At 47.5% G+C, this 23269-nt stretch overlaps 1 protein-coding gene across 1 annotated transcript in view; it reads left to right on the top strand.

Annotated features, from left to right (window-relative positions):
• The window catches only part of FRAS1 (Fraser extracellular matrix complex subunit 1), a 1443020-nt gene that overhangs the window by 550841 nt on the left and 868910 nt on the right, over positions 1 to 23269 (top strand). Inside the window, exons 11-12 of the mRNA XM_069205798.1 lie at positions 7686 to 7842; positions 8083 to 8283. Of these exons, the coding sequence (XP_069061899.1) occupies positions 7686 to 7842; positions 8083 to 8283 (358 nt within the window). The remainder of the gene's footprint in view (positions 1 to 7685; positions 7843 to 8082; positions 8284 to 23269) is intronic.

The raw sequence follows: 23269 nt of genomic DNA, 5'->3' as shown, positions 1-23269 counted from the left end.
CTATTGCCATTTTAACCAAAGCTGTGTGTACTACTGTTTTAAATCAAAGTTCTATACTTACCTGTGTGAAGTACCTTGCATTTTATGTACCTACCTCAAATCTTGAAGCTTGTGGTTCTAAAATAAATTAAGAAAATATATTTTTTCTATAAAAACCTATTGGCCTGGAGTAAGTCTTTGAGTGTGTGTTCCTCATTTATTGCCTTTGTGTGTACAACAAATGCCTAACACTACCCTCTGATAAGCCTACTGCTCGACCACACTACCATAAAATAGAGCATTAGTATTATCTAATTTTGCCACTATCAACATCTAAGTGGAACCCTTGGAGTCTGTGCACACTATTTCTCATTTTAAGATAGTATATACAGAGCCAACTTCCTACATACATATACGTTTGATAGCATGTGTAGCTGCAAATACACATGCTATGCATAGTCTGCCATCTAGTGTTGGGCTTGGAGTGTTACAGGTTGTTTTTCTTCGGAGAAGTGTTTTTGAGTCACAGGATCGAGTGACTCCTCTTCGGCTCCATTGCGCATGGGTATCGACTCCATCTTAGATTTTCTTTCCGCCATCAGGTTCGGACGTGTTTCTTTTCGCTCTGGTAGTTCGAGTAGGAAAAGTACCTCTCTAATTAGTCGGTATTGTTTTGATCACGTACCATCTAACATCGACACTTCGGTACCGGCGGATCCAACTCCTTTACTCGCCCTTGGGGGCACCCGCGCCCAACTCAGGCCTGGTCGGCCGACTAAACCTCATCAAAGTCTCACGGACCGGACCCCATTTAGCTTCTGCCCTCGGTGCCACGCCATGTTCCCTTATATGGGGAAACATCTTGTCTGTAACCTTTGTCTATCTCCAGACCATCGAGAGGATACTTGTGAGGCCTGCAGATCCTTCCGCTTGAAGACTCTACGAGAGAGAAGAGCGCGAAGGTTGGAAATGGTGTTGAGAAGCATCGAACGTCTTGACGTGGAGGAAGAGGAGATAATGCACACTGCAGTCTCCGTTCGGGGGTCCGACTCCGAGCAAGTGTCCGAGGAGGACAGACCGGGCATGGCAGGACAGCACGTCAGTACTCCTACTACCCCTACTGCACAGGCTCCAGTACACTGCAGATTCACACCAAGATAATGTCGACCCATGGGACCTCTACGATGATCCCATTTCTGATAACAGTCCAGACTGCTATCCTTCAGAACCATCGCCCCCAGAAGATAGCACTTCATACACTCAGGTTCTAGCTAGGGAAGCGTCATACCATAACGTAGCCATGCACACAGAACCTCTTGAGGATGATTTTCTTTTTAATATGTTATCCTCCACTCACACTACGTACCAGTCCCTCCCCATGCTTCCAGGCATGGTAAAACATGCACATCACATTTTTCCAGAACCAGTTAAGGCAAGAATCATCACTCCTAGAGTAGAAAAGAAATATATGCCGCTGCCTCCTGATCCAGCTTTCATTACCCAGCAGCTACCTCCCGATTCCGTTGTCAGTGCTGTAAGGAAAAGGGCTAACTCCCAGTCGTCTGGTGATGCACCGCCACCAGACAAAGAAAGCAGAAAATTTGATGCTGCTGGTAAGAGTGGCCTCGCAAGCAGCCAATCAATGTAGACTAGCCAACTCCCAAGCACTACTGGCTAGGTACATTGGGGTCCACTGGGATGAGATGAAAGATATCATTTAACATCTCCCAAAAGATCAACAAAAAAGAGCCCAGCAAATAGTCGAGGAAGGGCAGGCTATTACAAATAACCAAATTAGGTCAGCTCTAGACTCTGCAGACACAGCAGCAAGAACAATCAATACTGTGGACACCATTCGGAGACACGGACCACTGGCTTTGGTCGTCAGGTTTTAAACCGGAAATCCAGCAGGCTGTCCTAAACATGCCATTTAATGAAAAACAGCTTTTTGGCACTAAGGTTGATACAGCCATTAAAAAAAATGAAAAAAGACTCTGACACTGCTAAAGCCATGGGTGCTCTTTATTCTACACAGTAAAGAGGTTCATTTCGAAAGCCTCAATACAGGGGTGGTTTTAGAGCCCAAACATCTGAGGCATCCACCTCACAATCTAAACCGTCTTACCAGTCTCAGTACCAATGAGGTGAGTTTAGAAGAACTTACAGAGGCTAATTCCCCAGAGGTAGGGGAAAATACCAGCCATCAAAGCAAACTTCACACACAAAACAGTGACTTGCTCCACATCTTCCTTCACCACACTTCCCCTGTGGGAGGAAGACTGCAAAAGTTCCACAAACTCTGGTTACCCATTACAACAGACAACTGGGTATTATCAATTATCCACAATGGTTACTGCATAGAATTCACACAAATTCCTCCAGATATACCTCCAAAACCACACAAACTCTCCTCCCAATACATTTCCATGTTGCAAACAGAGGTGAGGTACAGTCACTATTACTCAAACAAGCCATAGAGCCTGTACCACACCATCAAATAGGAACAGGGGTTTACTCACTGTACTTCCTTATTCCCCAAAAAGACGGAACATTGAGACCAATACTAGATCTCAGAACCCTCAATTTTTACATCCTATCAGAATACTTTCACGTGGTAACTGTAAGGAAATGCCTCCTTGGTATGGTTACCCCCTAACTTTTTGCCTTTGCTGATGCTAAGTTATGATTTGAAAGTGTGCTGGCACCCTGCTAACCGGGACCCAGCACCAGTGTTCTTTCCCTAAACTGTACCTTTGTCTCCACAGTTGGCAAAACCCTGACACTCGGGTAAGGCCCTTGTAACTGGTACCCCTGGTACAGAGGGCCCTGATGCCAGGGAAGGTCTCTTAGGGCTGCAGCATGCCTTATGCCACCCTGGGGACCCCTCACTCAGCACATGCACACTGCCTCTCAGCTTGTGTGTGCTGGTGAGGAGAAAATGACTAAGTCGACATGGCACTCCCCTCAGAGTGCCATGCCAACCTCACACTGCCTGTGGCATAGGTAAGTCACCCCTCTAGCAGGCCTTACAGCCCTAAGGCAGGCTGCACTATACCACAGGTGAGGGCATGTGTGCATGAGCACTATGCCCCTACAGTGTCTAAGCAAAACCTTAGACATTGTAAGCGCAGGGTAGCCATAAGAGTATATGGTCTGGGAGTTTGTCAAACACGAACTCCACAGTTCCATAATGGCTACACTGAAAACTGGGAAGTTTGGTATCAAACTTCTCAGCACAATAAATGCACACTGATGCCAGTGTGCAATTTATTGTGACATATACCCAGACGGCATCTTAGAGATGCCCCCTGAATATCTACCCAACTTCTAGTGTAGGCTGACCAGTTTCTGCCAGCCTGCCACACACCAGACATGTTGCTGGCCACATGGGGAGAGTGTCTTTGTCACTCTGTTGCCAGGAACAAAGCCTGTACTGGGTGGAGGTGCTTCTCACCTCCCCCTGCAGGAACTGTAACACCTGGCGGTGAGCCTCAAAGGCTCACCCCTTGTGTTACAGCGTCCCAGGGCATACCAGCTAGTGGAGATGCCTGCCCCTCTGGCCACTGCCCCCTCTTTTGGCGGCAAGGCTGGAGGAGATAATGAGAAAAAGGAGTCACCACCCACCAGTCAGGACAGCCCCTAAGGTGTCCTGACCTGAGGTGACCCCTGACTTGAGAAATCCTCCATCTTGAGTTTGGAGGATTCGACCAATAGGATTAGGGATGTGCCCCCCTCCCCACATGGAGGAGGCACAAAGAGGGTGTAGCCACCCTCAAAGACAGTAGCCATTGGCTACTGCCCTCCCAGACCTAAACACCCCTCTAAATTCAGTATTTAGGGGCTTCCCAGATCCCAGGAAATCAGATTCCTGCAACCTTAAGAAACAAGGACTGCTGACCTACAAGCCTGCAGAGAAGGAGGAAGATGACAACTGCTTTGGCCCCAGCCCTACCGGCCTGTCTCCAACTTCGAAAACCTGCCCCAGCGATGCATCCGACAGGGACCAGCGACCTCTGAAGCCTCAGTGGACTGCCCTGGACTAAAGGACCAAGATACTCCCGTGAACAGCGGCCCTGTTCAAAACCAGCTACTTATTTGCAACAAAGAAGCAACTTCCAAAGACTTAACATTACCTGCTGGAAGCGTGAGACCTCCCACTCTGCACCCGATGCCCCCGGCTCGAGATCCAGAGAACCAACACCTCAGGGAGGACTCCCCGGTGACTGCGAGCTGTGAGACGACCCCCCCTGAGCCCTCACAGTGACACCTGCAGAGAGATTCCAGAGGCTCCCCCTGACCGCGACTGCCTGTAACAAGGGACCCGACGCCTGGAACCAACACTGTACCCGCAGCCCCCAGGACCTAAAGGAACCGAACGTTGATGCAGGAGTGACCCCAGGCAACCCTCTGCCTTGCCCAGGTGGTGGCTGTCCCGAGAAGCCACCCATGTGCCTGCCTGCACCGCTAGAGTGACCCCCAGGTCCCTCCATTGAAACCTATACAAAAAAACAACGCCTGCTTTGCACACTGCACCCAGCGGCCCCTGTGCTGCTGAGGGTGTGTTTTGTGTGCCTACTTGTGTCCTCCCTTCCCCCTCCCCCCCACCACACCCCCCAGTGCTCTACAAACACCCTGGTCTGCCCCCCCCGAGGACGCAGGTACTTACCTGCTGGCAGACTGGAACCGGAGCACCTGTGGTCTCCATAGGCTCCTATGTGTTTTGGGCACCTCTTTGACCTCTGCACTTGGCCAGCCCTGAGCTGCTGGTGTGGTAACTCTGGGGTTGCCTTGAGCCCCCAACGGTGGGCTGCCTATACCCCAGGACTGAGACTTGTAAGTGTTTTACTTACCTCCTAATCTAACCTTCACTTACCTCCCCCAGGAACTGTTGATTTTTGCAGTGTCCACTTTGAAAATAGCTTATTGCCATTTTTACAAAGACTGTGCATGATATTGTTTTCATTCAAAGTTCCTAAAGTATCTAAGTGAAGTACCTTACATTTAAAGTATTAACTGTAAATCTTGAACCTGTGGTTCTTAAAATAAACTAAGAAAATATATTTTTCTATATAAAAACCTATTGGCCTGGAATTGTCTTTTAGTGTGCGTTCCTCATTTATTGCCTGTTTGTGTACAACAAATGCTTAAGACTACCCTCTGATAAGCCTACTGCTCGACCACACTACCACAAAATAGAGCATTAGAATTATCTACTTTTGCCACTATCTTACCTCTAAGGGGAACCCTTGGACTCTGTGCACACTATTTCTCACTTTTAAATAGTATATACAGAGCCAACTTCCTACAGAGTGTTTGGAGGAAAAATTAATGCAGTGTACTTTCTCCATAGAACATACTTGTAAGTTTTTTTTAATGTTATTTTAGCGAGAGCCATCTCAAATGGTATGTCGTTCTTCAGCTGCACAAAACGTTTGCCTTTCATTCGTGAGGCATGAAATTCACTATTGCCATTTTCGGGGTGGGTGGAAGCATGAATTTTTCTAAAATCATGTTTGAAAATTAATAGGTAATTTATGCTATTTATGGCCCATTCACTGTCTAGCACGGGATAAGGGGTTTTCACAGGAAAGAGTCTGCTACGTTGTCACACAATTTAACAATGCTTGTTTTTTACTTCGATATGTAAAGCCCATGCTTTATTTATGAAATCTGTGGCAACTCGTTTTGGAGAGCTGGATAAGTTTAAAGGCAATTTTTATGAAAGCATTTGTCTTTATGCTTAGCTACACAATAATTGTTTTCCATCTGCAACTGTGTCTGTATTTTACTACTAAACAAGCTGTCACAAGTGTAGTTAACTTGCGGGCACTAGGGCCATGACTTGAATGGTGCAGAGGTGGAGTGGCACAGGGGCTAAAGCCTCTAGGAAACCGACTGAACACAGATCATTGCTATCTTCTACTAGTAAACAAGCAGTCACAAGTGCAGTTACCTTGCAGGAACTAAGGCCATTATTTGAATGGTGCAACAGGTATAGTTGCACAGGGGCCAGAAGCTCTTGGAAGCCCACTGAATACAAATTATTGTTATGTTTTATTAGTAACCAAGCAGTCACAAGGGTAGTACCTTGCAGTCAGTAGGGGCATGATTTAAATAGTGCAGCAGGTGCAGTGGCACAGGGTTCAGAAGCTCTAGTACCCCCACTTAATGCTGATTAGTCCTGTATTTTACTGCTAAACAAGCAGTTAGCTTGCAGTCACTAGGACCTTGATTTGAATAGGGCAGCAGGTGAAGTAGCACAGGCAAAAAGCTCTAGCAAACCTACTGAACAACGATTATTGCACTATTCTCCTGGTGAAAAAGCATTCACAAGTGCAGTTACCGTGCAAGCACTAAGGCCTTGATTTGAATGATGCAGCAGGTGCAGTGGCATAGGAGCCACAATCTCTAGGAAAACCCACTGTAGAGTGATTATTGCTATCTTTTACTAGTAAACAAGCATTCGAAAGTGCAGTTACCTTAGAAACACTAAGGCTTTGATTTGAATGGTGCAGCAGTTACAGTGGCACATGGGCCAAAAGCTCTAAGAAACCCACTGAACACCAATTTTTGCTATATTGTACTGCCGCCCCCAACTCAGAACCAACTATGGTCGATAACTCCCTTCTTCCTAGTGACTGTCTGCCATCCCAGTGCTCCCTCGACCACACTACCACAAAATAGAGCATTAGAATTATCTAATTTTGCCACTATCAACCGCTAAGGGGAACCCTTGGACTCTGTGCACACTATCTCTCACTTTTAGATAGTATATACAGAGCCAACTTCCCATAACTGGCATCAACAAAAGGCAAAAAGTTAGGGGGTAACCATGCCAAGGGAGGCATTTCCCTACACTGATGCCTTACTGACCCACCCATCCTACCTGCTTACAAAGTGATTTCTAGGGATAGGGATTCCCCTTTAAGGGCCTTACCTGTGGCGCACCATTTCAGTGTCCTTCATGGCTCCGCGCTTCGTCGTGGAAAGTCGTGAAAAGAAATTGACGTCACCGTGGCGAGGCGCCACCCATATTCGACCCGGATGTCATTGCGGCGACCACCGTGCCAACGACGGACGCGGAGTCGACCAACGCCACCTCACAGCATGCAAGAGTACTGCTCGAAGAAAAAAATCTCCAGATCCAATCTGACATCTGGGGAAATTCTAAGGTAAGGAATCTGCAACTAGCATGTGTCTCTACCAGATAAATTGTTACTGAAGGTAAGTAAGTTGTTCTTTAAGACCGCTAAGAAAACACAGATTTCTGAACAAATTACACTGTAAATAGAAGGTCAGAATAGTTATCCTTTAATAACACATTCTACAAGGTATGGGGAAGTGTAACATAAATTTCTGTGTAAATCTGCAAGATGCTTATTTAGGTATGTTTTAACATGTTCACAGCCTTGTGTAAAAGGTGGTCTTGACAAAGGTTGTAAGGAAGATCAGCAAGAGGGTCTGAGTAATCAGGAAAGAAAAGGAATATCAGTGGGAGCTGTGCATTTTCAGCCTATGTCTCTACCCCCCCCCCCCCCCCCCCCCCTGAAAATGACTTCCTCACGCAGTTATCCTCTCTCCTCCACCCTTCCGTCACACAAGTGTTCACAACATTTTGCTTACTGATTTTTATATCTTTGCAGCATCTGGTCTTGTTTGTTATTATTCACTGCTCTCCGTATATGTGTGTCTTCCTTGGCTTCTAGGTAAAGAACTGCTCTGTCCTTATAAATAACGATGCCATGTTTGAGCCAGAAGAGCAGTTTAAGGTGCATCTCAGTAACCCACTTGGCAGCCACTGGAGTGGTGCTCGAATTGGAAAGATTGACATGGCCATCATAACTATCTCAAATGAGGAAGATGGTAAGCCAAGAGTGTTCTCTGTTTTGTGGCTGCAAAATTACCAACAGAAAATTAGGGGCCTTTCAGAAATCAATGTAGAATGTTGATAGACATTGGATGGACTTAAGTTTTACTATGAGAATGGGGAGTTGATAATGACCTCATGTCATTTTTGTTGGAAATAAGATGAAGCATTTGATGTGTGGGTCACAGCCATCAGTTACCTTTTTTTTTTTTTTTTTTTGCATTTACTTGTTCCAGCGCCTACTGTAGAGTTTGAAGAATCTACATACCAAGTTCGTGAACCACAAGAGCTGGAAGGAGTCACAGTATTAAATGTTAAGGTTATCAGAAGAGGAGATCAAAACAGAACATCAAAAGTACGGTGTAGCACGCGAGATGGTTCTGCTCAGTCTGGAACGGATTACTACCCGAAGAGCAGAGTTCTTAAATTCATCCCTGGTAGGAATCAGTAGTTTGAGGTTAGGTGCTGAGTTTTCGTTAGTATTGGTTATAACTAGAAATTTTGCCCTTTTTTAAATTTGTATGCATCTGTTTTATTTTGTTTCATGCAGCCTGGTTGGGTAACTCAGTAAAATGTTTGGTAGGAAGATGAGAATGTGTGTTGGAGGATTTTTTTTTGTTGTTTTTAGAATATAATAATTGCCAGGTCAACGTGTAGTATTTTGTTCGAGTCATGTGTGGCTGTAGATAAACATTTTTGGCATATTCTCACAATCTAGTTTCGGCCTTGCAAGTGTGCAAGTTGTTTTTCTTCTAAGAAAGTCTTTCGAGTCATGAGGTAGAGTGATTCCTCTTCTTGATGGTAATGCACATGATCATCAACACCATTGTTAGATTGTTTTCTTCTGCTGTCAGGTTCGAATGTGTGCTGCTGTGCTCTGGTTGAACACTATTATCATTTTGTCTTTCCATATTCTACTGGTGGTATCGTTTTTGAGCATGGCTCTTCTCCGTTTTCCTCGTCCGTCAACTTCATCAGAGTGACTCGAGTCGACTGCAGCCCTTCGTGGGCTTTCGTCCTTCAGGGCAGACTTAAGTTTTGACGTTCCCTTCACGCCATGTCCACCCTGTGATAGAACGGATGCCTTTCTGCCCTCAATACCACGCAAAGTGCTCACGCACCGATCTCCATCGGGTGTGTAAACTACCCATGAGCCCTGCAAGTGTTTTTGGTTGAAGTGGACGCTGAGTGACTGTAGAGCTCAATGTCTTGAGATGTCCAGCCACAGTGCCGAAGATACACTAGACCTCTTCAGTTCTGAAGACCTTCTATAGGAGACTCAGACTAAAGTGTCGGTTGCTGATGAGGGCACCTTCTCCCACGAGGATAGTTCCGGGTCTGAACTGGAGATGCAGGACTTCAATCCAGGTCAGCCTGTGAGTAATGTGCCCCTTCCACCTCGACCCCGATCCCAGCAGACATCTACCAATGGTTGCCTGCCTTCCTCCGAACGGCCAAAGACTGTTGCTGGGCCACCATTGCCTTGGGGCCATGGTCGGCCCCCACCAGATGTATCTGACATGCCCAGCTTCAGGTTGGTGCTGAAAAACAGAGCACAGGCCACTGAGCCAACTCATTCTCCATCGGAGTTGAGCAAACCCTCTGGACCGAAGCCTTTGGTGTTGAAGTACTGCTCCACTTCAACACTGAAAATTCTGTCTTCTGACCCAAAACCCTCGGCACCCAAGATACTGGCTCCGAAGACTTAGACATCGGAGCTGAAATCTTTTACATTCAGCAAACATTCTTGTGGTTCTGAACCTGTGGAACCGGTGTTTCAAAGGCTGCAGAATGAGATAGACTTCAGACAGAAAAATATCATGATACACCCAGATACTGGCCTATCCGTGCGAGACCTCCTTCTGGGGCACAGATGGCCAAAAGACAGTGTGTTTTGAAGAAGCTTTGGACGCTTCAACACCACGATAGAAGTGGACAACTCCAGGGCACCTCAGTCTACTAACACCTCCTGCTGTGCACCACATGCACTCATCACCGCCTTCACCAGTTGAGCATGCCCCATACTCTCCAGGGTTCCATTCACTCCTACACAGGAGAGAGAGAGGCGGGGGGAGACGACCCATACATCCCTTCTTGCGATGATCCATGAGACTCCTATGATGCAAAGCCACCAGACAATGTGGATCTAGATCTATGTCCCTCTATAAACCCTCACCACCAGACAGCTCCACCACCTACCATGACTTGCTAGGCAGAGCTGCTGCCTTTCACAAGCTTCAATTACATACCTAGCCTTCAGAGGATGATTTTCTATTTGAAACGCTCTTCTCAGCCCAACGCTCGGCACAATATTTGCAGATACTCTAAGGCATGCTACGCCATACTACTGACATAAAGAGAAAGTTAACACACCCCTCAAAAAAGGGGCCATAGACCGGTGCCAATACACGAGAAAGGAACACAAGTCTACTCACTCTACTTCCTTATGACAGATCCGTAAGACCAATTTTAGACCTTGGAACCCTAAACAAATACATTCTATCAGAGCACTTTCACATGGTTACTCTCCAAGATGTCCTCTTCTTACTACAACTAGGCAACTTCATAGAAGCATTCAACCTGAAGGATGCCTAGTTCCACATTCATATTCACCCAACTAATCGCTGATACCTTAAGTTTGCAATAAACCACATTTCCAATAAAAAGTGCTCCCCTTCGGCGGTCACAACTGCACTCAGGGTTTTCACTGGTTTTCTTGCAGTAGTAGCAGCTCACCTGTGCAGGCAAAACATACACGTTTTTCCATATTTAGACAATTGGCTCATCAACATCGTGCTACTCATCAACAGTGCCTCCAGCTTACTCAGGCCACAATAAATCATCTTCAAGTAGCCTTTACGATCAGTACAGTCAAGTCACACCTTCAGCCTCTCTAAATACAACCCTACCTAGATTCACAAGGGATAGCTTAATCCAAGCCATCCTCGATTCATAACGGGGGATAGCTTACCCCAATGCCACCCGGATTCAGTCCTTCCAGGCACTTATTCCCAAGTTTCAGCCCCATCAGCAGGTAACAGTGAGGACAGTCATGTGTCTCCTCGGTATGATGGCTTCATGTATAGCCATAGTATCTCCTGCCAGACTCAACATGTTAATTGCTAGAATACTTAATGCACCATTGGTCTCAAGCGGAGTGTAAAGGGGAGGATCTAGTGTTTGTCGGCTGTGAGCTAGCCACTCTTTGGAACACCAAAAATCTCCTAAAAGGACGGGCTTTCCTGGACCCAGTTCTGCAGAGAACCATAACAATGGACGCCTCCCTCATGGGCTGGGTTGCACATTCAGAAAATGTCACTGTCCAGGAATGCTGGACACTAGTCCACAAACATCTCCATAGCAAGTAACTGGAGTTGCTAGCTGTAGGAAGCGGGCCTGGTGTGTGGTGGGTATCTAAGGTACTTACACCTTATACAGGTCCAGGTATCCCCTCTTAGTGAAGTGTAGGCAGCATCTAGAAGCCAGGCTCTCTAGAGGTAGCTGTAGCTGAGCAGCCAGTGCTTATCTAGGAGACATGCAAAGCACATGCAATACCACTGTAGTCGCACAGAACTTACACATGAAAGAAAACGCTCAGTTGTACAAAAATAATGGTACTTTATTTTTGGAAACTATACTTCAAAATACTAGAAAGGCAACTCTCCAATAGGGGGTAAGTAAAAGCAGGAAAAGAAGAAAAAGATGACACTCAGACAAGACTGCAAGAAACCAGTGGTAGATTCCTGAAGAAGACCTGTGGAGAGAGGGGACCAAGTCCAAAAGTCACAGTGGAGTCCAGGAGGAGTAGGAGCTACTACCCACCCAGTTGTATGTGCAGGAGTTGGTCGATGGTGAGGAAGAACAGGTCAGCACTGCAGCCCTGAAGCCAGAGAAGAGTTGCTGATGAATGCAGATGTCCCACGCTGTAGTGAAGATTGTAGACAGGTGTCGGTACAGAAATTCCACCAACACACCTTGGCAAAGGCAAACTTGCGGTTATTGGAAATGAGGAGCTGCCGGGGACCAACAAGGCCAAGGAGGGCTCAGCCCAGGATGGGGAGTCACAGGCGATCCTCACCATTGCAGAGAGCCCACAGGAACAGAGGCAGCACGCATTAGGCGGGGGATACAGGAGTTGCAGAAGTATCCCACGCCGCAGAGAACCACGCAGGGGGCTGAGCGTCGCAGGAAGCAGTGCTGGGGACTGGAGCTACACGTCGTTTGAAGATCCCTTGGAGGAGATACAAACAAGACTTGGCAGCTGCAAGTGATGTGGTGCATGGTGGTACTGTCCTGCATGTGAAGGCAAGGACTTAACTCCACCAAAGTTGGATAGCTGGCAGAGAGGACTTCTCCGAACCACCATCCATGATGCAGGATCCACACAGCTCAGGATGAGGAGATCCACGCAGTTGGTCGTCGTTGCAGCAGGTGCATGCAGATGCAGGGGAGTGACTCCTTCACTCCAATAGAGATTCCTTCTTCTTCTTGTGCAGGCTGAAGCGTTGCTGTCTTCTGAGGATCCACGGCTGGGGAACTGTTGCAAAGCTGGCAGGAGCCGTGGAAACAAAGTTGCAGAAGAGTCTTCTTTGTTGATTGCAGCGTTGTCGGCTTCTGATGGGTCCAGTCGCAGTTCCAGTGGCCAGAAATCGAAGTGGAGGTTGCAGAGGAATCCTGCTTGAGTCCTGCAAGCTGAATCATAACCCATCCAAGAGAGAGAGACCCTAAATAGCCCTGAAAGGAGGATTGGTCACCTAACCAGATAAGCACCTATCAGGAGGGGGCTCTGAAGTCACCTGCCTAGAGTGGCCACTCAGATGCGCCCAGAGTTCCCCCTGCCAACCTTGGAAACAAAATGTCAGAACCCAGGGACCCTCTGGAGGAGCTCTGAGCACCACCCCTGGGGTGGAGATGAACAAGGGAGTGATCACTCTCCTTTCAATTGTGCAGTTTCGTGCCAGGGCAGGGACCGGGTGCCCCTGAACCGGTATGTACTGATTTATGCACATGGTGCACCAAATGTGCCCTTCAAAGCATACCAGTGGCTTGAGGATGCTACCCCTCCCAAGTCGGCCACACCTATTTACGAAGGGAGAGGGTGTTACCTCCCTCTCTCAAAGGAAATCCTTTGTTCTGGTTTCCTGGGCTTGATCAGATCAAGCAGCAGGAGGGCAGAAACAACCTGTGCAAGGGGTGGCTGGAGCTTTTCCTTGAACACCCTGTAAGACTGGTGGTAGCAATGCTGAGTGTCCTCTAAGGAGCCCCCAGTGTGCATGGAATCATACTTCAAATACTTGCAACTGTATTGGGGTATGATTCAGACGTGTTTGATACCAAACATGCCCAGTTTCGTAGTTACCATTGTGTCACAGGACATAGGTAGTGACCTATGTCCAATACACGCGTAAAATGGCGTCTTAACACTCTCAAAGTCCAGTAGAATGGATCTGGAGTTTGTCGGAGCACCTACTAGTGCAGGGGTGCCCTCACACACCACTACTTGCACCCTGCCCTCTGGGCTAGGAGGACATGCCATAGGGGTGACTTAAAGTGACTTAGTGCAGTGACCTGGAAGTGAAAGGGTGCATGCACCCTTTCACGCAGGCTGCAAAGACAGGCATCTAGAACGCTTTGCATGGACTCCCTATGGGTGGCAAAATGCATGCTGCAGCCCATAGGGATCCCCTGGTACCCCAATGCACTGGGTACCCAAGTACCATATCCTAGGGACTTACATGTACCAGTATGCCATATGTGGAGTGAAAAAGGTTCCAGCAACCAGGTTTAAAGGAGAGAGCTTAATCTCTGGGGTCCTGGTTAGCAGGACCCCAGTGAACAGTCACACACACTGACAAACAGGCCAAAAAGTGGGGTAACCATGCTAGAATGAGGCTACTTTCCTACTCTAGCTGTTTATCTAACACTGAAAGCCTTCCTTCCCCACCTGATTGGCAAGGTAGTCCTGATCAAAACAGACAGCATGACTGCCATATGCTATCTCCAAATGAAGTGAGGTACCAGATCCCATCATCTCACTCACCTAGCCCAGACTATTTCGAAATGGGCTCTCCAATACACCATCCCTTGTTATCAAAATATCTTCCAGGAGCAAACAATGCTTTGCAGATCTTCTCAGCAGGAAGTGTCAAGTCTACAAGTGGGAGCTCCACCTGCAAGTCCTCCTGCCATACTGCCGGCATTGGGGTCACTCAAAAATAGACCTTTTCTCCTACTGCTTCCGCTTGTGGTTCGCAAACTTCTGCAGACATCTCTCAGCCTCATCCTAGTAGCTCGCAGATTGGCACCACAGCCATGGTTCACCACATTTCTAGAACTCTCAGTAGTTCCCCCACAAAGTACTGCCGAACAGGCATGACCTTCTCATGCAGAAACTTGAAGGAGTCAGGCTCCCAGATTCCTCAAACTTGTGACCCGGCTCCTGAAGTCCTAGAGTCTTTTTATTTAAACCTACCACAACCCCGTATGGACAGTCTTAAAGAAGCACACAGACCAACTTCTTGTGCTTGTTATGCTGCAAAGTGGAAAATATTTGTTCACTACTGTTATTCCAGACAAATTGCTCCTTTAAAACCAAATCCGCAAGACTTTATCTGTTCCATTTATATACTTCTGGGCTAGCTGTTAAATCCATGAGGCTACATCTAGCGTCAGTGGCCGGTTATCTACAAACCAGGCAGCACACTTTTCTATTGAGGATTCCTGTAAATAAAGCCTTCTTAAAAGGCCTTAAACGAGTTATTCCTCATTAGGTGCCACCTGCTCCTACTTGGCACCGTAATATTATACTAACAAGATTAATGGGCTTTCCATGTGAGCTCCTCCTCTCCTGCCACTTCCAGTTTTTCTCCTGGAAAGCAGGGGCGTTTGGAGCCCCCCCGCTACAGCACCTAAAGTGTGTTGGAGTTCTTGATAGGCCTCTTCTGTCTGCAGCTTGGCAGACAAAGGTTAAAAAATAACGTTAAAGCGTGGGTAGTAGATTGGCTGAGTGAATAAAAAGACAGATGGATAGGTGTGTGTGTGTGTGTGTGAGAAGGTGAATGGATGAGTGAAAAAGTGGTTGGTTGGATGGATGGATGACAGACTGGATGAGTGAAAGGGAGGATGGATGAATAAAAGTGGATGGATGAATAAGTGAAAGAATGGATGGGTAAATGGGAGGATGTATGTATGGATGGAAGGATGGATAGCTGATTAGAAAGCGTGGCTGGATGGAAGGTGGAGAGAAATGGTGGATAGATGTATGAAAGGACAGATGGATGAATAAGTGTAAGAATGGATGGATGAGTGAAAGGGAGGGTGAATAGATGGATGAGTGAAAGGGTAGAGGATTGAGTGGATGATTGGATGAGTAGGTGAAAGGTGGGTTGGATGGATTGATGGATGAGGGAAACGGAGGATGGATGAGATTGATGAATGAATCTGTGAAAGGGAGAGTGTAGGAAGATGGCTCTGTACATACTATATCAAAATGAAATATATTGTGTACAGAGTCCGGGGTTTCCCCAGAGGCTTAACCGAGGCTAAAGTAGATAATTCTAATGCTCTCTTTTGTGGTAGTCAGTTAAGCTTTTCAGAGCGTAGTGCAATGCATTTGTTGTCAATCAATAAAGGAGGCACACTCTCAATGACTAACTCTAGGCCAGTGTATTTATGTTGCAAAAATGTATTTTGTTACTTCATTTCTAGAACCAAAAGGATTAAGTTGCAGGTAAGTACATTGCAAATAAGCATCAAACATATGTATCATTAGCACTTTGTTTAGATTTAGCAAAGAAAATGGTTTACAGGCAGGTAACACTTTTAAAAGTTGACACTACAATTTTCAGAATAGTCCTGGGAGGCAAGGAGGGAGGAAGTGCTAGTGCAGTTTTGAGGTAAGCACTTGACTTACAGGTTCCAGTCTCTGGGGGGACAGGATGTCCACTGGTCGAGGTTTAGGATGACCCCAAACTTACACCACCAGCAACACAGGGCAAAAACAATCGGCACACCTGTGGCACACAGGTAAGTCCCTTGTAAACGGTACCCATCGTACCAAGGGCTCTGCACATATACACTGCCTAGGCAGCTTGTGTGTGCTGGTGGGGAGAAAAAGGCAACATGCCACAAACCATTGCCTGTGGCTTAGTTAAGTCACCCCTAAAGGCAGGGTGCACTATACCACAGGTGAGGGCATAGCTGCATGAGCAATATGCCCCTATAGGATCTACAGGGAGTGCAGAATTATTAGGCAAATGAGTATTTTTACCACATCATCCTCTTTATGCATGTTGTCTTACTCCAAGCTGTATAGGCTCGAAAGCCTACTACCAATGAAGCATATTAGGTGATGTGCATCTCTGTAATGAGAAGGGGTGTGGTCTAATGACATCAACACCCTATATCAGGTGTGCATAATTAATAGGCAACTTCCTTTCCTTTGGCAAAATGGGTCAAAAGAAGGACTTGACAGGCTCAAAAAAGTAAAAAATAGTGAGATATCTTGCAGAGGGATGCAGCACTCTTAAAATTGCAAAGCTTCTGAAGCGTGATCATCGAACAATCAAGCGTTTCATTCAAAATAGTCAACAGGGTCGCAAGAAGCGTGTGGAAAAACCAAGGCGCAAAATAACTGCCCATGAACTGAGAAAAGTCAAGCGTGCAGCTGCCACGATGCCACTTGCCACCAGTTTGGCCATATTTCAGAGCTGCAACATCACTGGAGTGCCCAAAAGCACAAGGTGTGCAATACTCGGAGACATGGCCAAGGTAAGAAAGGCTGAAAGACGACCACCACTGAACAAGACACACAAGCTGAAACGTCAAGACTGGGCCAAGAAATATCTCAAGACTGATTTTTATAAGGTTTTATGGACTGATGAAATGAGAGTGAGTCTTGATGGGCCAGATGGATGGGCCCGTGGCTGGATTGGTAAAGGGCAGAGAGCTCCAGTCCGACTCAGACGCCAGCAAGGTGGAGGTGGAGTACTGGTTTGGGCTGGTATCATCAAAGATGAGCTTGTGGGGCCTTTTCGGGTTGAGGATGGAGTCAAGCTCAACTCCCAGTCCTACTGCCAGTTCCTGGAAGACACCTTCTTCAAGCAGTGGTACAGGAAGAAGTCTGCATCCTTCAAGAAAAACATGATTTTCATGCAGGACAATGCTCCATCACACGCGTCCAAGTACTCCACAGCGTGGCTGGCAAGAAAGGGTATAAAAGAAGGAAATCTAATGACATGGCCTCCTTGTTCACCTGATCTGAACCCCATTGAGAACCTGTGGTCCATCATCAAATGTGAGATTTACAAGGAGGGAAAACAGTACACCTCTCTGAACAGTGTCTGGGAGGCTGTGGTTGCTGCTGCACGCAATGTTGATGGTGAACAGATCAAAACACTGACCGAATCCATGGATGGCAGGCTTTTGAGTGTCCTTGCAAAGAAAGGTGGCTATATTGGTCACTGATTTGTTTTTGTTTTGTTTTTGAATGTCAGAAATGTATATTTGTGAATGTTGAGATGTTATATTGGTTTCACTGGTAATAATAAATAATTGAAATGGGTATATATTTTTTTTTGTTAAGTTGCCTAATAATTATGCACAGTAATAGTCACCTGCACACACAGATATCCCCCTAACATAGCTAAAACTAAAAACAAACTAAAAACTACTTCCAAAAATATTCAGCTTTGATATTAATGAGTTTTTTGGGTTCATTGAGAACATGGTTGTTGTTCAATAATAAAATTAATCCTCAAAAATACAACTTGCCTAATAATTCTGCACTCCCTGTAAGTCCATTCTTAGACATTGTAAGTGCAGTGTAGCCATATTGAGTTTATGATCGGGGAATTTCTCATTACGAACTCCACAGCTCCACAATGGCTCCACTGAAAACTGGGAAGTTTGGCATCTTATAGATGCTCCCTGTATGTTAGCCATACTGCTAGTGCAGGACTGACCGGTCTGTGCCAGCCTGCCACTTTCAAACAAGTTTCTGACCACATGGGGTGCGAGCCTTTGTGCACTCTGTGGTCAGAAACAAAGCCTGTCCTGCGTGGAGGTGCTTCACACCGCCCCCTGCAGGAACTGTAAAACCTGGTGGTGAGGCTCAAGTCTCTGGTTACAGTGCTCCAGTGTCCTCCAGCTAGTGGAGTTGACCGCAAAGGGAGTGGGCACAAGGAGGGTGTAGCCACCCTTGAGGAAAGTAACCATTGACTACTGATCTCTGAAATGCTCCTAAATCCAGAATTTTAAGGGCCTCACTGAAGCCAGCTCACCAGTTGGCGACCTAACAAGGACTGCAAAGCTGAAACCCCCAGCAAAGAAGGAAGAAGCCCTATCGGACTGTCTACCGCTCCAAAGGATCTGCACAAGAACAGCGATGCATCCTGCAGAACCAGCTACCTCTGCCAAGCTCCAGAGGACTGCCCTGCACCCGAAAGGACCAAGAACTCCTGTGAACAGCGGCCCTGTCCAGGAAGAAACATTAACCAAGAACTTCAGCCTGACTCTGAGTCCCGAACAATCTGCACCGGACGCCCACTGCCTGTGTCCAGCTGGCCCAACCAACTAGAGAGGATCCCCAGGCAGTTCTGAGGAACTGCCCACCCTGGGCTGATTTCTTCACCCTTCCACGGCGACACCTGCAGAGGGAATCCCGAAGACCCCCTGATCGCGAAAGCTCCAGATGAAGATACCCGATGCCTGAAGAGACACTACCCCGCAGCCCCCAGGACTTGGAGAACCCGACCTCCGTTGCAGTTACGTTCAGCAGGCGGCCCTCCTCCCTGTCCAGCCTGTGGTTGACCCGACTTGACCCCCTGGACCTCGCCTACATCTGAGGGTCACTCACAGAGACTTATTAGAGACCTGACCACCATCCCCCCGCGCCTAGCCGCCCCAGTGCCTTTGAGAGTGTATGTTTTGTGGCTACTTGAAACAGCATTGGTATCATCTATTTTAGCCTCTGTAAAACCTCTGGGGAACCCCTTAGCGCTGTGCACACTATGGCCCTCATCATGAACTTGACGGTCGAAACCGCCATGGCGGCGGCAGAAACATCCACCATCGGCATAGCAGTCTCGACCGCCACATAATGAAGACAGTGGGGACAGAGCTGCCCTCCGGATAAAGAACCCCTGTTCCACCAGCCATTCCCTGGTGGGTTCATGCACTTGGCATGGGCAGTGCAGGGGCCCCCGTGCAGAGCCCTGTCGCACAGGTCACTGCCCTATTTACGGGCAGTGATTTGCGCGACGGGTGCTGCTGCACCCGCCGCACACTGCAATGACGACGGCTGTATGGGGAGCCATCTGCAATGTCCTGTCCCAGCATTCTGCTGGGCCGGCTGGCGGAAACACTGTTTCGAAAACCTTTTTAGAAAACTGATTTTTAAATTTGGTAAATTTTCCACAATTTTTAAAGTCCTGCTTTGTTCCTGGTTAAGTCCCCTTAGCATTCTTTTTAGATTTTAAAAGTTATTTTAAGTTAGGGTTTAGTTAGTAGAAGTAGTTTTTAGTTTCTAAAAAGTAATCACAACTTCAGTAACACAATGAGCATCTCAGAGGAAATGGTTGTGGAACTCAACCTCACCCCTTACCGCCATCTAGGGATGGCAGAGTTAAGGTCCCTCTTTACGCTGAAACAGGTTCCAACCCTACCAAGGTCAAGATCCAGGAGCTCTTGGCAGAGTATACAAGGGACCGCCCTGCTGAGGAGGAAGACCTCCACTCATACAGGAAAGGTGTTATAACTGCGGAGGATGACCCCCCCCCCCCCCCCCCACTTAACTAGGAAGATCAGGTCCCAAGACCCTTATCTCCAAGGGTAGTGCTCACAGGATCTTCCACAGGGGAGTCAAGGTCCTCTGGGAACAGTGAGGGCAGCCTCAATAAAGAGGACATCCTTTTAGCAAGGATGGCCAAAAGGTTAGCGTTGGAGCAACAACTCCTGGCTATAGAAAGGTAGAGAACAGAAATTGGCTTAGCACCCATTAATGGTGGCAGCAACTTAATTAGGGTCAGAGAGAACACTGATGTCCTAAAAATCCTCAAAGGGATTGTCTCAAAATATGAAGAGGGTGATGTTATCACCAAGTAGTTCAGAACCTTTGAGATGGCTTGTGCGACCAGAAAGTTAAACAGATCTCACTGGGGAGCTCTCCTTTGGGAACTGTTTCTTGGTAAGTGCAGGGATAGACCCCTCACGCTCACTGGTACAGATGCTGAATCCTATGACCACATAAAGGCTACCCTGGTTGAGAGCTTTGGATTCACCACTGGGGAGCATAGAATTAGGTTCAGTGGGGGGCTCCCAAAACCTTGAGCCAGTCCTGAATTGATTTTGTAGATTACTCAGTGAACACACTAGATGGTTGGATAACTGGCAGTGGAGTGTATGACTGATGGGCTTTATAATTTGTTTATGAAGGAACACCTGTTGCATAACTGCTTCAATGACAAGTTACATCAACATCTGTGTAGGAAAATGGCTCACTGTTGAACTTACCCCCCACTTTTGCCGGATATTGATGCTGACTTGACTGAGAAGTGTGCTGGGACCCTGCTAACCAGGCCCCAGCACCAGTGTTCTTTCACTTACAAAATGTACCATTGTTCCACAATTGGCACATACCTGGCACACAGATAAGTCCCTTGTGAAAGGTACCAGTGGTACCAAGGGCCCTGTGACCAAGGAAGGCCCCTAAGGGCTGCCGCACATGCTGTGCCACCCTAAGGGACCCCTCACCTAACACATGCACACTACCATTGTAGAATGTGTGTGTTGGTGGGGAGAAAAAGGCAAAGTCTGCATGGCATCCCCCTCAGGATGCCATGCACACAAAATGCTGCCTGTGGCATAGGCAAGTCACCCCTCTAGCAGGCCTTACAGCCTAACGCAGGGTGCACTATACCACTGGTGAGGGCATAGCTGTATGAGCAATATGGCCCTACAGTGTCTGTCTATTCTTTAGACATTGTAAGTACAGTGTGGCCATATTAAGTATACCTTAGGGATTGTCAAACCGAACTCCACAGCTCCATAATGGCTACACTGAATACTAGGAAGTTTGGTATCAAACTTCTCAGAATAATAAACCCACACTGATGCCAGTGTTGGATTTATTACAAAATGCACACAGAGGGCATCTTAGAAGTTGCCCCTTGTATTTTACCCAATCCTTCAGTGCAGGACTGACTGGTCTGTGCTAGCCTGTCACTGAGACGAGTTTCCCCCTCCCCTCCCCCCTCCCGGGGTGAGAGCCTTTGTGCTCTCTGAGGCCAGAAACAAAGCCTGCACTGGGTGGAGGTGCTTCTTACCTCCCCCTGCAGGAACTGTAACACCTGGCAGTGATCCTCAAAGGCTCATGCCTTTTGTTACAGCACCCCAGGGCATTCCAGCTAGTGGAGATGCCCGCCCCTCCGGCCACTGCCCCCACTTTTGACGGCAAGGCAGGAGAGGATAATGAGAAAAACAAGGATGAGTCACCCACCAGTCAGGACAGCCCCCAAGGTGCCCTGAACTGAGGTGATCCCTGCCTTTAGAAATCCTCCATCTTGGTTTTGGAGGATTCCCCCCAAATGGATTAGGGATGTGCTCCCTTCCCCTCAAGGAGGAGGCACAAAGAGGGTGTAGTCACCCCCAGCCATTGGCTACTGCACTCCTGACCTAAACAACCCCCTAAATTCAGTATTTAGTGGCGACGCAGAACCCATGAAGTCAGATTCCTGCAACCTTCACAAAGGACTGCTGATCTGAAAGCCCTGCAGAGACGACGGAGACGTCAACTGACTTGGCCCCAGCCCTACCGGCCTGTCTTCAGACTCAAAGAACCTGCACAGCGATGCATCTGACAGGGACCAGCGACCTCTGAAGCCTCAGAGGACTGCCCTGAACCGAAGGACAAAGAAACTCCAGAGAACAGCGGCACTGTTCAAAAACAGCAACAACTTTGCAACAAAGAAGCAAATATCAAAGAACCCACTCTTCCCGCCGGAAGCGTGATACTTCACACTCTGCACCCGACGCCCCCGGCTCGAGCTCCAGAGAAGCAACACTGCAGAGAGGGCTCCCAGGCGACTGCGACCTCGTGAGTAACCTGAGACGACCCCCCCTTCATCCCCACAGTGACGCATGCATAGAGGATCCAGAGGCTCCCCCTGACAGCGACTGCCTGGAAGAAAGAACCCGATGCCTGGACCAAGCACTGCACCCGCAGTCCCCAGGACCAGAAGGAACCGAACTCCAGGGCAGGAGTGACCATCAGGCGACCCTTTGCCTAGCCAAGTCGGTGGCTGGCCCGAGAAGCCCCCCCTGTGCCCTGCCTGCACCGTTAGTGACCCCCGGGTCCCTCTATTGACTTCTATTAAAAACCCGACGCCTGCTAAGCACACTGCATCTGGCCGCCCTTGTGCAGCTCAGGGTGTGTTTTGTGTATCTACTTGTGTGCCACCCCCCCCTTTTCCCCTTCCCCTTCCCAGTGCTCTACAAACCCCCCTGGTCAGCCCTCCAAAGATGCAGGTACTTACATGTGGGCAGACTGGAACCCTGTTCTCCTTAGGCCCTTATGTGTTTTGGGCCCTCCTTTGACCTCTGCACCTGACTGGCCCTGTGTTGCTGGTGCGGTGACTTTCGGGTTGCCTTGAACCCCCAACGGTGGGCTGCCTATGCCCAGGAAACTTAACTTGTAAGTGCCTTACTTACCTGAAAAAATAACCAATACTTACCTTCTCCAGGAACTGTTGATTTTTACACTGTGTCCACTTTTACACTGTGTCCACTTTTAAAATAGCTTATTGCCATTTTAACTAAAACTGTATAGGTTACTGCTCTAATTCAAAGTTCCTTACTTACCTGTTTGAAGTACCTTGCATTTTATGTATTTACTTCAAATCTTGAATCTGGTGGTTCTAAAATAAATTAAGAAAAGCTGTTTTTCTATATATAAACTATTGCCCCGGAGTTAAGTCTTTGAGTGTGAGTTCATCATATATTGCCTGTGTGTGTACAACAAATGCTTAACACTACCCTCTGATAAGCCTACTGCTCGACCACACTACCACAAAATAGAGCATTAGAATTATCTAATTTTGCCACTATCTTACCTCTAAGGGGGAACCCTTGGACTCTGTGCACACTATCTCTTACTTTGAAGTAGTATATACACAGAGCCAACTTCCTACAATCTGGTAGTCCTAGTTCGAATTTCTCCCCAAGAATTGGGAAAGAAGGCAGACCATTGCGGCAAGACTAGGTTGACCAAGACCTCCACACGGGGTGACCGAAAGAGAAGGTCACAAAGTCTCCCCAGGGGAAGGGTAGTGTAGGAAGTTGGCTCTGTATGTACTATTTCAAAGAAATAGCTTGCAGAGTCCAAGGGTTCCCCTTAGAGGTACGCTAGTGGCAAAAGGAGATAATTCT

This window comes from Pleurodeles waltl, chromosome 1_2 (assembly GCF_031143425.1).
Source record: "Pleurodeles waltl isolate 20211129_DDA chromosome 1_2, aPleWal1.hap1.20221129, whole genome shotgun sequence".
Taxonomy (NCBI): domain Eukaryota; kingdom Metazoa; phylum Chordata; class Amphibia; order Caudata; family Salamandridae; genus Pleurodeles; species Pleurodeles waltl.
This window is presented reverse-complemented; position numbering and strand designations above follow the sequence as displayed.